The sequence below is a fragment of the Sus scrofa genome, chromosome 1 (assembly GCF_000003025.6).
Source record: "Sus scrofa isolate TJ Tabasco breed Duroc chromosome 1, Sscrofa11.1, whole genome shotgun sequence".
NCBI classification, from domain to species: Eukaryota; Metazoa; Chordata; class Mammalia; order Artiodactyla; family Suidae; genus Sus; species Sus scrofa.
Genome location: NC_010443.5, coordinates 72,550,471 through 72,568,628, shown reverse-complemented (window position 1 = coordinate 72,568,628; position 18,158 = coordinate 72,550,471). Strand labels below are relative to the sequence as shown.

The 18,158-nt window shown below is 40.3% G+C and overlaps 1 protein-coding gene across 1 annotated transcript in view; it reads right to left on the bottom strand.

Annotated features, from left to right (window-relative positions):
* CRYBG1 (crystallin beta-gamma domain containing 1) overlaps positions 1-15,771 on the bottom strand; it is a 210,696-nt gene extending 194,925 nt beyond the window's left edge. Inside the window, exon 1 of the mRNA XM_021090505.1 lies at positions 15,336-15,771. Within this exon, the coding sequence (XP_020946164.1) occupies positions 15,336-15,508 (173 nt within the window). The 5' untranslated portion in view covers positions 15,509-15,771. The remainder of the gene's footprint in view (positions 1-15,335) is intronic.

Below are 18,158 nucleotides of genomic sequence, written 5' to 3'. Positions count from 1 at the left end.
TTTTGCTTTTTTTTTTTTTTTAATTTTCTATCATCACTGGTCATTACTAAATGATAAGAATTTTACATACTGTATTTTAAGTGAATTATCCTTATTTTATACCTATTTTATACCTATGGTAGCATATATTCATAGCACATTCATATACTTGCATTTCTAAGAGCATGAATATAAGGTGACTATCAGATCAACAAAGACACTTCCTAAAATACATAAAATTAATTTTTTTTTAAAGGGGCTAGATTTGGAGCCGCCAAGTAAGTCCTTGGATAAGCTTCAATATTCCATTATCAGTCAGGAACCCTGTCAGTAGCCATAGATACCATTCTCATTCAACTGAAAAGATTTGTGAAGGAGTAAGAGCCTCCCGTGAGTTTGCTGCTCACTTTGGCTTTGGTCTAGAAAATCATGGACTCCGAGATTTGGAAATGAAGCAAAAGCAAATGAAGTTAGCTAGTTGCTACATGCTTTGTTTTTCATTTAAAAACTAAAACAGTTATCACTCATGTATGGAGGAATTCCAAAAGCATGATATCTACTCACCTGACAAAATCCTGAATGTGCTTTATATAAGGAAGAGGTCATAAGCAAACAGGTAGGTGAAGAATATATAAATGGATATAAAGGACATGTTTTGCATATATGAATATGCAAATATATTGCATTATGGATATTCAAATTGCCAAGAGCAGGAAGAAAAACATAAGGGGGTGAGCCACAAAATCCCTGAATGAAAAGAGGAATAAAACAATTGAAGTAATAATATCCAAATGAAACAAGAGAACTGGAAACATCTGGCAGCCAAGGTATCCTTATCTTTTAAGCACAGGTGTCTAACACAATACATGGAAAACTTTATTGCCCCTTTCTCTCCATTCCAGTAGCAGTTTGCCTATATCTCTATGAGAATAATTTAATTCAATCTAGTGCCATTTTTTCATTAACATCAGCTTGGTCCTGACCTAATTTAACTCCCCTACCCAGTTCTGAATGGTCTTTTATCATTCTGTGATACAAAGACTCTAACTTAAAATATAATAAAAAGAACATTCCACTTAGATTTAGATGATGTCAGACAGGATCCCAGCAGGGAACAGATGGCTCACACAGAAGAGATGATTGAAAAGTATTTACAGAACTATTTACAAGATGTGGGCAGGTGAAGGAAAATCAATAAGGAGTGGTGGAGCAGCTCAGGGCTTCCAACAGCAGGAAATCATTCCCACATCTATACAGACAGGTGGGGTGGGGCCGGGGGGGCGGGTAGTGAGTACTGACACTGGCAAGATCTGAGCTATAGCAGAGGTCTGCATGGACAGTAGGTTGAAGATGTGGTGTTGACGGGGCTGTGATGTAGGTTGCAGCTGTGGCTCAGATTCCACCCCTGGCCCACAACTTCCATGTGCCAAGGTGAGAGCCAAAAAAGATTAAAAAAAAAAAAAAAAAAGCAAAGAAGAGGTCCACCCATCAGAATTTGCAGCCTTCAGAGGAGTAACAAAACCACTCCCACAGTCCACCATGACCTCCCACTCCTGCCCTCCCCACTAAAGCCCCCCAGTGACTGAACCTCACTAGAAACTAGAAGGTAGAAGAGTTTTGTCCACAAAGTCTATAAATAAGTTCTGAGGAGCACAGAGGGAGGTGGAGAATGGATCTGAAAGGGGAGCAAACAGCGAATAACCAGAGACTGAAGTTTCACACACAGATGTTCATTAACAATAATAATAATAGCGAAAAATTGGAAAGAACCTAAATGCCCAGCAATAGGTGAATGAGAAAGAAAATTATTTTACATGTTTTAGTGACATGAGAAAACGCTTGTGACATAATGCTAAGTGGAAAATAAAACAGGATACGAAGGGCATCTAAATTGCTGCCTTTGTAAATTCATCTTTAGTGCTAAATTATATGAACACATGCATAGAAAAAGAATAGGAAGTGTTATCCATGCATAGTGAAATTACTGATTATTACAGCTATATGACAAAGTACCAAAATAGCTAAGGCAAATTTATATCAATAAATAAAATTAGGGCCTCAGTCATAAAGAACAGTCCCTTGGAAGGTTCACTGGACTGACCACTTCCAAAGAACACAGAACATTTTAAAAATGGCATCAACCTATCAAGCCTTTTTAAGGAAGATAACATACTTTCAGGGACTGGGATTTAACTCATGTGAAGAACATGAAAATAAACCAGGCACATTTCTCTCCAGAGCTCACATCATGCTTTCCTCCTTCCAGGAGTTCTTTAAACAAGGTATATAGAGAAGTCTGTATCATAACTACTTTAACCACTAAAAAGATCATGCCTCCCTAACCCCAATATGTCACTCAAAACAAAAACCATTCTAAATCCTAAACAAATGTTTGATATTTTGAAATAACATAAAACTTCTAGGCATACTCTGGATCTTTTTCTCTCCCACCTCTCTCTGCCTTGCTGATGTTGTAAGCACATGCTTAATTTACCAAGTACATAACCTAGCACTGGCACAGATAGAAGTACATACACACATGCATACAGACATACACAGAGTATGAACACATACACATTCCAGCACTAAGTACTTTACACATATATATCCATAGAAGAGGTGGATAGAACATTATTAAAGTTTTTTGGAATTCCTAAATTTAGCAGTATCAGCATTGAGAGCTCTCAAAAATTATAAATCCTTCATCTCGCATGAGTCTTAAGTCCTGTATCTCTCAGCCTCTGTCTTGTACATGTTTGAACATTTACTCTACTTCCTTATTATAATGTAAATGTGTCAATTTTTCATTATTTTAAATGGTGAATGTTGCAGCATCTTCAGAAGACAGGAAAATACGATACGTCTTCGTCTCCTACCAATAGAGGATGAATTGGTTTGCCAGCCCACATCCCAGGGCCTCACACACAGCAGGTGTCCATAAATGTTTGTTTACAAAATGAATTACACCAGTGCAGTTTCGCTCACATTTGCTTATCTTCCTGAGTGGCAGACACAGTCACCAAAGACCATACGTTGAGACCACTTTTGAGAGAGGTAACACCTGCTCAGTTACTTGAATCACATAAAAGAAGCAAACAATGTTTCAATTACCATTATCACTGGATAACTTTTTTTTTTTTTTTTTTTTTTTTGGTATTTTTAGGGCTATATCTGCAGTATATGGAGGTTCCCAGGCTAGGGGTCAAATCGAAGCTGTAGCTGCTGGCCTCCGCCACAGCCACAGCAATACTGGATCCGAGCCACATCTGCAACCTACACCCCAGCTCAGGGCAATGCCGGATCCTTAGCCCACTGAGCAAGGCCAGGGATCGAATCTGCGTCCTCTTGGATGCTAGTCAGATTCATTTTCTCTGAGCCACAACAGGAACTCCTGGATTTTTTTTTTCTTTTTTTTTTGTGGCCACACTTGTGGCATACAGATGTTCTTGGGCCAGCAATTGAATCCCAGCCACAGATGCAATCTACATGGCAGCCAGCAGCCAAGGCAATGCTGGATCCTTTAACCCACTGTGCTGGGCTGGGAATCGAACCTGTGCCTCTGCAATGACCCAAGCCACTGCAGTCAGAGTCTTAACCCACTCCACCACAGTGGGAACTCCGGATAATTGTTTTTAAAATTAGAGAAAGGCCATCATAAGCAGAACAGAGAGTGTGGTTCAAGATAAATAGCAAATTTCCAGCTGTACTCTAGAAATCAAGCATTACTAACAACTACAGTAATATATGCTTTAAAATAACTATAAATAAGTCTAAATGCCAGAGCATATGTTTTAGCTTAGTATAATGGAAAAAGAAATTTACTCTCTTCCATGACCTACTTTTAGTTTTGTGCATATAATAATACTCTTAGAAATTAATAGGCATTCTTGGAGTTCCCGTCGTGGCTCAGTGGTTAACAAATCCAGCTGGGAACCATGAGGTTGAGGGTTTGATCCCTGGCCTTGCTCAGTGGGTTAAGGATCCGGTGTTGCTGTGAGCTGTGGTGTAGGTCAGACTCGGCTTGGATCCCACTTTGCTATGGCTCTGGCATAGGCTGGCAGCTACAGCTCCGATTAGACCCCTCACCTGGGAATCTCCATGTGCCTTGAGGACAGCCACAGAAAAGACAAAGAGACAAAAAAAAAAAAAAAAATTAATAGAATCCTTTTTAAAATTTTTTTTAATTTTGGGGGGCATTCTTAAATGTAATTTCAAAAATACATGTCATAATAAAATTCAATTTTCAGACAAATGGGTACTAGAGAGAAACTTACTAGCTCATATAGAAACAAAGATTATTTAAAGAGTTTTCATAATCATTTTACATCCAACTCTATAGATCTATGTCTTTCAAGCCAATGGTAATTCCTATAAATTTGGAGTTTTGGTCCCAAGGATTTTCTTTTCTCTTTGAGGGCTGTGATTAACTTTTATGTGGGGTGAAAAATCCCCAACATTTTCCACCTTAGGTTCCTTCGCATACTCTGAATCATGCCAGCAACAGGTGGTAGGACTTGGTGGTTTTGAGAGTAAACTGGAAATCAGGTGCAACAAGTTTAGTTAACATTTCAGGGACTGAGTCACTGATTCTCGGCAGTGGTATTTCAAGTTAAAAGTTCCCAGGAAAACAAGGGTTCCTCACAGACTTCCCAACACACATGAATTCCTCGTTCCTGGATATTCCCTTTCTCTAAATGGGACAAGGTAGGATGCAGATAATTTAAAAGGAGAAATGCTTCTTTCCTGATCTTTGAAAGGCTAACAGCTCTGAGAGTAAATGGATAACTCCATATCTATTGATTGCATCTGTTCTTAAGCTAAATACCTCCAAGGCACACACACACTCTACCACTCACTCATCCCCCCCAACCAGCTTTCGTTTGCTCATGGTGTGGTGAAAATATGTGCTTTGGAGTCTGAAAGACCTGGGTTCAAATGCTGCTCTGTCTTTTACCAGCTAATTTAGCTTGGGTGAGCCACTTCCCCTCTTACAGGTTCTGTGTTCTCAATTGTAAAAATGGGGATAAAATCATCTACTTAGAGGAACTATTATGAAGACTAAATGAGGTACACCGAATATAGAAACAACCATCACATAATGGATAATCAATAATTTTTCATGCCCTTTGTCCTAGAACTCTTGAGAAAATTTTCTAATGTTTACTTAAATGATATGAGGGAATGGGAGTTATTGGGCCATAGAGAAGTCTCCTCTTCCATTCCTCCTGCCATGCACATTTTCCTCTCAAAACATGCCCCAACCCAACTGGCTGTCACTTTTGTTCTTTGCTGAATTGTTCTTGAGTGGCATGAAGATAAAAACTGGTGCTCCCCTTAGTTTATCAGCTGCTGGCTTTGTAAAGTTGTGGCATTGTAACTGGGGTATGATTACACACAGAGAAAAGGAACCAGGAACCCTGTAACTAGCAAGGAAATCGAGGCACAAATTCCTGAGGAGATTCTCCACAGGAAACTACATGGTGAATTAAACACAGCCTCAATGCATCAACAGTTATCACCTAGATCTAGGACTTATTATTTCCATATGGGCATAAAAAAGAACTTTAAACAAAAGTGAAATAAGAAGGCAGGATACAATTAAGTACCAACAATGCACAAGGTACTAAGACTTCTAGGTCAAAGTACTTGAAACTTCTTACAAGTGAGATTAGGACAATCACAACATGCAAAAGTCAAAACTTTCAGCAAATGCCAGACATTCAGTCGTGCTTTGCTTTTATCTTGAAAAAAATCCAAATTCTAGTTTTAGACTAGCGTGTTTAAACACGTTTAGTGAGACACGCAGAAATACAAATGCTCTTGTTTCCAGCCAACGTAGTCTCCAATGAAGGTCTCCTGATCAATAATTGAATCTATTCCAGACAAAATTGTTTGAGGGAGTCAATACTAAAAGAGAACGGTTTTAACCCCATCTTGGAGCAACTACGTTTTCTTGTTTTGCAGGTAATAACAACCCACTTAGTTCATGGGAATGAAGCAGTGGAGAAGCCAGCCAACTTTTGCAAGATAGTAGAGCCGAGAATGGCTGGCAAGACCTAGGGAGCCTCCCCTGCACAAGCTTGTAAAAGGCCAGTTCTTGGGTTTTGGACATGGCAGCATGATAAAGGAGCCCCTTTGTTTCAACATAATTGTCAACAGTTTGGTTGGACTGTCTTATCTTTTTCAAACAGCTGATGAGAAAACAATCAAGCTGTGCTTTCCTAGGATATTTATGAAATCTGTCAGTATTATCAAAACATTTAAATGACAAATCATAAATAAAATATTATATGTTATAGCACCATCTTTATGTCAAGCCCTATAAAGGGAATTCTTGAATGGGTACAGTATAGAAACCATAATTATAAATGCCATTTTGTTATAAAACATGGCTTGTGAAAACTTTAAACATTTTTTTAAAAAAACATGGCGTGTGTGTGTATGTGCTGTTTGAGTTTTGGGTTTGTTTTTTTTTTTCTGTTTCTTGGGCCGCTCCCGAGGCATATGGAGGTTCCCAGGCTAGGGGTCAAATCGGAGCTGTAGCCTCTGGCCTATGCCAGAGCCACAGCAACGTGGGATCCGAGCCGCATCTGCAACCTACACCACAGCTCACGACAACGCCGGATCGTTAACCCACTGAGCAAGGGCAGGGACCGAACCCGCAACCTCGTGGTTCCTAGTCGGAGTCGTTAACCACTGCGCCAAGACGGGAACTCCGAGTTTTGGGTTTTTGAGGGTTTTTTTTTTTTTCCTTTTTTAGGTAGTAGGTAAACTACTAATTATAGCACAAACTCTGAAAGTATTCAATGTCCAGACTGAAGTGTATATATCAGCTGAATAACTAACAACTCAATCTGGGGATCAGAGAGTCTCATAGTTGTTGGTTTATGAATCTAGGCATAGTCATGAGGAAGGTAGATGAGTCAGCTGGGCTCCTGTTTTGGAGGTGGAGGCCAGGAATGGAGAGGAACAGTCTATAGCTTAAGAGAACCAAAAACAAACAAACCAAAAACCACTGGCTGAGCAGAAATCAAAAATAGCTTTTTTGTCTCACTTCCTCTATCTGCATTGCATTCTTTGAACTTCAGTTTCCTCATCTGAAAAATGAGAGTCTAGGCTTACTGCAGAGAGCCACTGGGAGCCTCAAGTGGGATAAACTATCTGCAATAGTTTATAATCTTTGAAGTGTACGGACGACATAAGGTGAAACTTGTATTCATTGGCAGACAACGCTCTATGATAAATCAGGAAATTAAACTAAAGGAGTCCAGAAGCAGGACTTCTAGTGACTAAAGCTAAAGTTACTCCTAGAATTGAGAAATTCTGGAGAGTTCCCGTTGTGGTACAGAGGAAATGAATCCGACTGGGAACCATGAGGTTGTGGGTTTGATCCTTGGCCTCGCTCAGTGGGTTAAGGATCTGGCGTGTCAGTGAGCTGTGGTGTAGGTGGCAGACATGGCTTGGATCTCAAGTTGCTGTGGCTATGGCATAGGCCAGTGGCTGCAGCTCTGATTCCACCCCTAGCCTGGGGACCTCAATATGCTCCAGGTGCGGGCCTAAAAAGCAAGCAAGCAAGCAAGAAAAGGAGAAAAAAAAGAAAATCTGACAACACACTTACCCTGAGCAGCAACTGTGAGCTTTGAGGGCCACCTAGCCAGCAACTTACCTCTGACCTTGCATGCTACTGCCTATGCCAAGACTGTGGGGGTGGGAGGAGGGTGTAACAACTACGCCCACTTTTAGGTTATGCTGCTTCCTGACAAAGCGTGGGCAGAAGCCCAGGTCTCAAGACTTAGACGCAATACTTTTGTATATGACATAAAGCTTGGAATGTCTGCTTTAAAATTGTTGTTTTTTTCTAAGATTTGGAACTCCAGCCCCAACCCTTATGAGCTCTGTGACACTAGTAAAACTATATTCTGCTCTATGCCTCATTCTTCCCCCAAATAGGAATAATAACAGTTCCTACCTCTCCGGGATGTTATGAATTAACTGTAGTGAGTTAATATTTGTCAAGTGCTTAGAAAAGTGTCTGATACACACAGCGTTGGTTAAATAAACTGCATCTTTCAACAAAATCTTTATGGAAAACAGCGTATTCACAGACATAGTCTAAAGTTGTTATTATAAGTCAAATGCTTCCTCTACTTTGTCTTATTCACAACACATGCTATTTTGCCTCTTGATCCCAATTACAAGATAATCCAAAGAACTGGAGTTCCTGTCGTGGCTCAGGGGAAATGAATCTGACTAGCATCCATGAGGATGCAGGTTTGATCCCTGGCCTTGCTCAGTGGGTTAAGGATCCAGTGTTGCTGTGGCCGTGGCATAGGCCGGCGGCTACAGCTCCAATTCAACCCCTAGCCTGAGAACCTCCATATGCCACATGTGCAGCCCTAAAAAGAAAAAGAAAAAAAAAAAAATTCCAAAGAACTATCAGAAACTTACGCCACTGTTTATTAACTAATTTGAAAAAAAAAAAAGATATGTGTTATGCATTGTGTCTTTATGTAACTGTTAGCCAAATTTTTTATTTGCATTACTGTATTCAAGATGCTATAACCTAACTTCTAATAAATGAGACTCAGGGTGGCTGGCTTGAAATGGCACACAACAGTATTAAACATAGTTCGGCAGCCAACTTCTTCATCACAAAATATGTTGCCAAACTTAACACTAACTTACTTTTACTCATTTAACTTCCACACATGGGAAGGTTAAAAAAAAAAAAAAAAAGGCACTTGTTAATTCTGAGTTTTATTTTTCTGTGTTAGCTACAGGTTCAACTTGTCCTCATCTTCTCTTTGTTGATGAGAGAAGCCGGGGATACCATGAGTGAACTTTGGATGCTCTGCCTCATTGTGTGGCTTGAGGTTTCCCGGTATTTTATCAAAATGATCCCTTGTCTTGAAAGATCTGTCATTGCTTCACTTGCACTGAATAGGCTAATCCAAGAGACACACAGTGCTATAAAGACAGCACTAAGGCAGTGCTCATTCTCTAGAATGAAGGATTCTTATAAATTTGAATCCACTGAGGTATTCTGATGAGGCATTTGGGTTAGTCCAATGCAGCTGTGTTTTAAAGGAGCACTAGATGAGCTAATGAGACTCAACTGACTGGCTTTTCTTGCCAAACTTTCCACAAGTGTCAGATATTCATATGATTTTATCTTGAAAACTCACTTTGGGGCAAGATGTTGAATTCACATTTCAAACCTCTCTTGGGTACAAGTCCACAATTCATTCTTCTAAAGTGAATATATAAAAATACACCTATTGGATATGCCAGGCAATTTCATATGAAAATAAAGATAGGTTGTTTTTAAGGAAGAATACCTTGCTTTTAGAACATGGGCTATGCTGGACTTTTTTTGAGAGAGACTCCAGAATTATCTTGACAGAGACTGAGTAGACACCAAGTTAGCTGTGTACCCTAAATAACAATCCTCTTTGAATCTAAAAAATGTCAAGAACCACTCATTTGCAGCCTATAATTTTAGAGTGTCAATATCACGTTTACCTGTAACTTCAGCCAAGGTTTTCAAATCCATGTCACATTCCAAGCCCAATCTTTATTCCTAGATGCCAAAATATGACAGAAGAGCTGAAATAATCTCAAACTCCAGATATTTGAAATGGAAAATTATTTATGCATAATTCTAAATACATGATTCTCTTTGTTCTAAATGCCGCTGAAAAAATAAGTTTCCATGATTTTTCTTTTGCTCCAGTACTGGGTATAGTTTAAGATGATCATAACCTTAAGAAGATTTAGAGCCTTTGATGATCTCCATATGAGAATTAGAAAAAAATCTAATTATTCAGTATGAGCAAAACTTCTTCATGAGAGAAAAAAACTTTCTGCTCCAAGATAACCTGCCTGACCTCAACGCTTTTGATTAAATCTTTTATTTCTGCTTTTAATGCATCATATGCTACTTTATTCATTTTTACTCATATGCCCCATCCTCCACTAGACTCTGAGTTTCTTAGGAGCAGAGATAACCTCTAATTTCATTGTTCTATTTCCCAGTGCCTGGTATAGAGTAAGTGCTCAATAACTGTTTGTCGAACATAAGAAACTTCTGTTTAAATTCTGGTTGATATCATTTCAATAAAATACAGAGGGAATCTGTGCCATAGAATAATCCATCATTAATCCTAGAAAAATGATTCTATAGGCCAGATTGCATTGCTTTTCATGAACAGGATCTCTAAACCTCTTATTCAACAGGTAAAACATGAAATGGAGATTAAACAACTATTAAATTTTTTTCAAGGTAAACAGAAATGCATACAGTTCAATATTCAATCTCACGACTCAATTTTGAAATAAACGAATCGCATTTTTTTCCTACATGGACATTCCTGAAACACAATGACCCTTTAAGTGAACTGAAAGTCTAAGACAAATGTTTTTAATGTTCATTATAAGGTGGACATTTTAAATAAATATTAGGAGTTAGAATATAAATTTCAATATTGAATATCTTTGCTACATTGTTTTAATCATGGATGGATAGTAAAGCTGTGATTTGCTGTCTCATCCTTAAAAATAAAATGTATCATGGAAAGCTAAAGAAGAAAAAAGAAAGGAAACTGAGCCCAGAGGTGCTACCGGTCTCCACAAATGCTCATGTCACTTGGATAAGGACTAAGAAGATTATAACTGAAAGAGTAGTAATACAATGACAGAGACAAGTGGCAAAGAATTATGCTGTACCAAACATTGACTCCAAAATCACTCTAGGAAAAACGCCTCTAACTTCAAACTTTATCTTTGGTTTCCTAAATCAGACTTTGAGATTGAATGTACAAAGGGCCAACTTTTACAGCTAGAAAGGTACTCCCAGATCCTCAAAGGTACTTCAAGTCTTAACAGGCCTGGTTACAACTTCTTCCGGGCTTCTAAAGTTGTTTGACTCCATTTACAAAGTACAAATGGATTTATGGATGCTATCACATACTATGCAGACAACAATCACAGCTTCAGTGCCACAATCATGCCTGTTCCCACCACCTTTCATCTGTCCAGCACCTGCTTCAGGCTGGGCCCTGGGCCAGGTGTTTTACATAGATAGTATCTAACCCTCAGAGAGCCCCTAAAGGAAAGTGTTATTGTCCCCACTGAACAGGTGAGGAGGCTGAGGCTTAAAGACTGAGGCTTAGCCAAAAGTATCCAAATGGCAGAGGCAGATTTGGAACTGAGTCTGTGCAACACCACAGTCTATGCCTTTTCATTGCAGTGTGCTACAATTTATTGAGCCTCTGTGAACTTCCAGACACTGTGATAATTGTTTTAATATATATTTAGAAGTCTCTAAAATAATGATAGGAGGTAGGTCTCAGATCATGAAAGTGAAATTAGAGCAGTAAAGAAACTTTTCCCAGGAGTTCATTGCTAGTAAGCGATAGGGCTAAAATTTAAATTCCTGCTTTATCAGTGGTAAAAGAACACAAACCTCAAATTTCAAACTCTTGCCTTTGGCATAAGCTAAACATACTGGGATAAACCCAATATATATTAACCAATTTAGAGGCAATATTAGATAAAACAGACTTATCTAGCTATATCGTTTATGTTAGAAATTAAACCTGTTTAGAGTTCTAAACACTAAACCCGCCTCAAGAGGCTGGAAACTAGAATCAAGTCATGAAGACTCACACACTACAGTTCTAGAATGCTTTCCAGTAATGTTTTAAAGGATTATTCTTTTTCTGATGGGATAAAACAACAGTTTAACCTCACAAAATTCTAGTTATATAAATAGGGAGTAGGTTGTTTTCCCTTTGTAGAAGGAACAGGTCAATGCAAGGACAAAAAAACTAAGGGACTATTGACAGTCCTCAAACTTGAGCCTACGAGTCCTGAAATGAGGATGCCCTGCTCTCTGACACCAGCTGCATTTTTCCTCCAAACGAAATGAGGATCTGCTCATCTTCAGAGGATTAGGAGGCCCACCTAGCACCGGAGTTTGGCATCCCCACAGAGAGCATTAATGTCTGCTTCTAGGTTTGGAGCTCAGTTCGAGGGAGATCATCTTTAATTCACTGCATTGACCTTTAGCTAAGAGCCCACTTCTAATCAAAACAACACTGGGCGCCTTGATTAGGGAAAATAAAAAGGAAGTATTATTTCCATCATAGAGCAGAAAGTAAACACATCAAATCACTACTCAAAAGGAGGTACAGGCAAGATACTAGTAAGAAAAGGGAGAAACAGCTCCCACTTACTAAGCGCTCACAATGTGCCAGTCACTGCTCTGAGCACTTGACATGCAGTCACTTGTTTACGTTTGTAACAACTCATATTATGCCCCTCTTATAGATGAGAAAACCAAGACACAAAAAGGTTAGTGACTTGCTTAGGATGACACGGCTGTGTCACAATAAGTAGAAGAGGGATTTAAAGGAAGATGGAGAATCCATACTCTGGATAAACTGTTTACAACAGGAAGTATAATTCAAGACCTAATAAATGGTGTGCCACTAAGGGCTGCTAAGGAAGGTCTGGCCACAGCTCACCAGGCCCTCTCACCCACATCCCTCCATCCCTCTGATGGCAAGAGAAATATGTACGAGACAGGACATCAGGCTGGCCCTGGAGGGCAATGGCTATATTTCTATGGGAAATAGCATGTGACCATGTTTACCAACACCAAGCTGACAAAAACCTTTAAGGGTCAATTTTAGGAAGAGAGGCAGCACATGTACAAATTATTTTATGTAAAGAAAGCAGGCAATGGTCACTGATTCTTAAAACATCTACACCAAAATATTCACAAATATTTGCAGAGTACAGAAATGCGATGTCAATAAACTTTAAACCATCGTTGGAATGGTAAGCTCTTTTAGGAAGAGAAGCATTTCCCCCTCCAACCAACTCTATATATATATTTTTTTATATTTCTCCCATTAGAGCTTTGCATTTCCAATGATGATGACGATGTGATGGTTTTACATTTACTGAGTTTCTAGTCTGTGTCCAGAGTGTGATGAGTTTTACATTTGATAACATAAACTATCATTTGATATTCACGACAGCCCTGCAGCATTAGTACAACTATTTTCTCCATTTTCCAAATGAAGAAGCTGAGACTCAGAAAGGTGAAGTAACTTGCCCGAAGTCATGCATCCAGGACATAAACTCATTTTTGTTTGCTCTTAAAGCCCATAATATTAACCATGTATGCCCAGCTGACAAGTGTGGCCACCTGACTGTCCCATCCTTATATAGAGACCAAGGCCATAGAGAGGGCTACACATTCCAGCTGAGGTCCACCACCTCCAAATCCTGGACAGAAATGAACGAAAGTGGGCAGAAGGCTTGAGAGAGTCACACTGGCCAAAGACAGGCCAGAAACCTAAGTGTGCTTTACTGAAAACAGGTACACTTTGAAGGAAACTGAATATTTATAAACAGAATAACTAGAAAAATATTCCAAAGACAGACCAGTAAGTTTAGTTCTAAGAACACTTAGTACAAAGTTCATCCTATTTCTGAAGGAAGGAAGGGAGGGCTTCAAGACTGAACTAAAACACAAGAAGCTCAAGGAGAGAAACAAAAATTCTTATTTTTAGTCTCAAGTGTATTTGCATTTGAATAAACTGTCTACAGCTGTGTATTATCTCACTGTGATAGACAGGAAATGATGAGACTAGGTCAGATAAGAACAACCACTATGGAAGTGTTTAAAATCTTTACTGAGGTAGTAGGAAATCTACTATTATGGAGACATTATTAATATATTTTGTTAGAAATTTCAATTTTGGAGTTCCCGTGGTGGCACAGAAGAAACGAATCCAACTAAGAACCATGAGGTTGCCGTGAGCTGTGGTGGAAGTCGCAGACACAGCTCAGATCTGGTATTGCTGTTCCTGCGGCATAGGCCAACAGCTGTAGCTCTGATAAGACCCCTAGCCTGGGAATCTCCATATGCCGCGGGATAGGCCCTAAAAAGATGAAGAGACAAAAAAATAAAAAGAAAAATAAAGAAATTTCAATTCGTAATTAAGCACAGTGTCTTTAAATGGATTTTTTTTTTGAAGTTCTATTACAACCAATTACTACTGGGAATAATAAATATAAGAAAAAATTAAATGCCTTCTCTTTTAGCAACACCTCTTCCTAGGTCATCACACACACTCAGGCTACCGTGAACCACTTGTTCAGGAAGTACTTCTCAGGAAATACCATGTTCTTCCCAGTGTTGGTGATGTTCACAGTGCAACCTCTGCCTGGAACTTGTACTCCTCCCCTTTTCTAAGTCACTTCAGTCATCCTCTTCCAGGAAGCCTCCCTGGATCCCCTCCTCTATACAACATCTATCATAGCACTTATCCCACTGTTTACTTTTTGGTCTTCTCAAGAGACTAAGAATTCTTTGAGGACGGAGACCACTCTCATTTTTGATATCCCAGCACTTAGTTAATAAAATTTTTGCCAAATGAATGAAAATATATTGCAAAATTAAGACTTTTTTTTAGAAACAAAAGGAAAAAAATACGTCTAAAATGTAAATCTTATACATTATTCTGGACCTCATTGTCCGTGAAGGCGTGTTTTAAAAACACATCCAAGAGGATTTACTGTATATTGCCATCCGTCCTTCATTTAAAATATTTTACTCCCCTGAACCTCATAAATACAGTTACTATAAACTTATCATTGTTCAATGAATACATCAATTCAGATAGTATAATAATTATGCATATAGAAGAAAATCATCGCAAAATCATGATTACAATTTAAAAGCATAATGGCCGTTACACTTTGAGTAATTAGATGCTGCCTGGTTCTGCCACTGATTTCAACGGAGACAAGCCATCCACCCTTTGGCCTCAGGTTCCCTACCCATTAAATGGGGGTCAACATCCCTGCCACGTCCCTCCTCCTTCAGACCTTGTGAGGGCAATGGAGATACAATACTTAGAGAGTGCGAATCTTCACAATTAAGGCACCATTATCAAAACTATGATAGAATCCCAGGGTGGAGTTCCCATCATCATTCCTTACAGTAATGACCCTTCACAACCCTCCTGCTCTCCTTAGCAGGTTGACAGCATAGATTCTGGCGTTAAGTCCTTACGCATCAAAATAAAGGCCACATGGGTGGGCAGAAGTTCCTCTCCTCTGGTGCTTGGTCTGAGCCAGAAGCCGAGAGGAACCTGTCCACTCGAGGCGGCCACCACAGCCCCTTTCCGGACCCAGTTAAGCTCTTGAGGGGCTGGGGGAGAACCGACCCTGCACCTTTCCCCGCCACCGAGAGGGGTCGAACGACACCAAGGCTGAAGAGGACTCAAGGGTCAGCACAGCAGGAGTAGAAAGCGGGGAGGAAGACCGGGGGGACTTACCTGGCCTCACCGACGGACGCGCGTGGCGGGTGCGGAATGAACACCCCACAGTCAGACCTCGGAGACTGCTGCTTCTTTTTGGACCGCCAGATATGGAAAGAGGTGTGCTTCTTGAGAGTCTTGGACGGGCTGGACTCCCCATGGTCGCCCTGAGGTGGCGACGACAGCGGCATCTTCTCTTCTGCCTCCTCCCCGGCTGCTCGGACGCTGCCCTCCCGACGGCTCGGTCTTACTAAAACAACTCACCTGGGCTCCCGCTTGCCCGCCTCTCCTGGCGCGCAGTCCGACCCCGCCCCCTCGTCGCCCGTGCGGGGGAGGGCAGATGCTTAGAGGACCAGGGCCCAGCAGAGAGCGAGCAGCAGGGCAGCCCAAGCCCTCTGGGCGGAGGCGACAGCCCGGCCGCAGCATAGCACCGCCACGCGGCGCGGGAGGCAGGAGGCGCGGGCCAGGTGAGGCGCGCGCGCCCGGGGCCCCAGGTAGGGAGGACACGCCCCCCACCCCAATCCGCGGCCTGGTGGAGACTGGCGGCCGCGGGGCAGCGACACCTACCGGACACCCTGGCAGCCGCGTCTTCTGACACTGCATCGCCTCCTGGGGATTGGGAGCTAGAGCTGGATCAGGTTTTGATAGCGCCTCAGTGCCAGTGCCATCAGTCGCCTGCGGAGTAGTTGGTCACCCTTGGCCCATGCTAGGCTGGCACGAAGAGTTGCTTAGCCATGAACACCGCCTGCAAAAGGATGGGAGAGGCGCATCCCATGGCTGTGCCACCCAGCAATTAAGGCTAGGCTATAGGCTACTCTGGCCTTTAGATTTTTTGGACAATGTCGTGTGCTGGGTGGCTTCTGTTCCTGTTTGTAAACACGGGTGCCAAAAAAATTTATTTGGATTTGTACTTCATAAAGCACAAAAGGATAAAAGTCAGAAGGGAGGAGTTCCCGTTGTGTGGGTTAAGTTGTCCCTGAAGATGCGAGTTCCATGGCTCAGTGGGTTAAGGATCCGGAGGTGTGGTAAGCAGATGCACTTGTGGGATTAGGTGTTGCTGTGTCTGTGGCATAGGCCCCAGCTGCAGCTCCCATTGGATCCTGGCCTGGGAACTTCTATATGCTGCAGGTGTGGCTGTAAAAACAAAAAACAAACAAGCAAATAAAAACATAAGGGAATGAGACCTTTTCTCCAGTTCCCAAGGGCTTAAATAGACCCCTCACTGTGAATTAAATGCCGGTCCCACAGTCTCTGTCATCTGCTTTACTGGTAATGACTTCCTTTTTTTTAACCTCACAACCATGTTTAAATAGCAAAGGGAACTAATATTTAAGCAAAGGAAGTCCATGAACAATTATTTTGGGCATTATTAGAGTATAAAAAGTTCAAGAACCATGTACCACTGCAAAATGCAGTACAAGTCCCACTTACACTGTAATATTTTCTTCTTTCTTTTCTCTTTGAAGACCCAGCTTATTCATTCACTCAGTCATTCAGTGAACATCCATTTTTATTTAGTTATTTTTATATTTACATTTTGATCAATGTAATCCTACCTACAATTAAAAACACAAATCATTAAGTAGGTAACAAATTTTTACATATTTAAAATGTTTACATAAATGTTTAAATATGTAAAATGTTTACATAAATTTACATAAAATGTTTTTAATAAAAGACAGTTGACGTTGTCTAGAAAGTCCTTCTGTATGTGGCTTTTATATATACCGTTATAAAAATATAGACCATTTCCCAAACTTCCTTAGTCTCTCTCCCATCCCCTTCTAGTGCCTTATCCCTCCCTTCTGTAAAAGCTAACCATTATTTCAGTTTTTATCAATAGAGATTAATTTTGCCTCCTCTGGAACTTCATTGAAGTGGGATCACAATATGTACTTTTTGTATCTGTTTTGAGCAATATTAGTCTATAAGAATCATCCATACTGCTGAATGTAGCAGCTTTTCATTTTTAAAAAGAAAAATTATCGTGTACTATTCCATGAGAAAAATATACCACAATTCACTTTTCCCTTGTACTGTGCATGGACATTTAGGTGTTTCCAATTTGGTGTTATCATGAATAAAGCTGATATGAACCTTTTTCGACATAAGCGCCCATTTCATTTGGATATGTACCCAGGAACTCAGCCTGTGGGTAAAAGGATGAACATATATTCAGCTTTAGTACATTGTGCCAAACAATTTTCCAAAATGGTTGTATCAATTTATTCTCCTTTCAGAAATTCATTAATTTCCAGTTTTTCTACACTTTCACCAACATTTAATATTATCAATTGTTTTTTAATTTAGTCATTCGAATGGAGGTGTACTGTTATCTCATTGTGGTTTTAATTTATATTCCCTCAAGAAACATTTGTTGAATTTACTGGGTACTAATTATATGCCAGGTCCTGACTTAGGGAGCAGGTGGTGGTGACTGAGAGACACATGATGATATACAACAAAGGCTAAGAAAATTAGTAGAGGTATGTACCAGGCATTACAAGAGTATGGGAGCATCACTAATCCAGCCTGGGAGTTTGGGAGCGGGGAAGAGGAATGGTCAGTAAAGGTTTATTTTCTAAAAGTAACCCTTAAGTTTATTTATTTTTTTCTTTTTATGGCCACACATTTTTTTTTCTTTTTATGCACCTGCCATGCAGTGGCAATTCTAGATCCTTAACCAATTGAGTGAGGCCAGAGGGTTAAACCTGTATCCTCATAGAGACCATGAGGTGTCCTTAACTTCTGAGCCACAATGAGAATTCCCCTTAAGTTGAATCTTAAAGGGCAAAAAGATTAGCGAGAAAAAGGGGAAGAGTTCCTGTTGTGGCTCAGCAG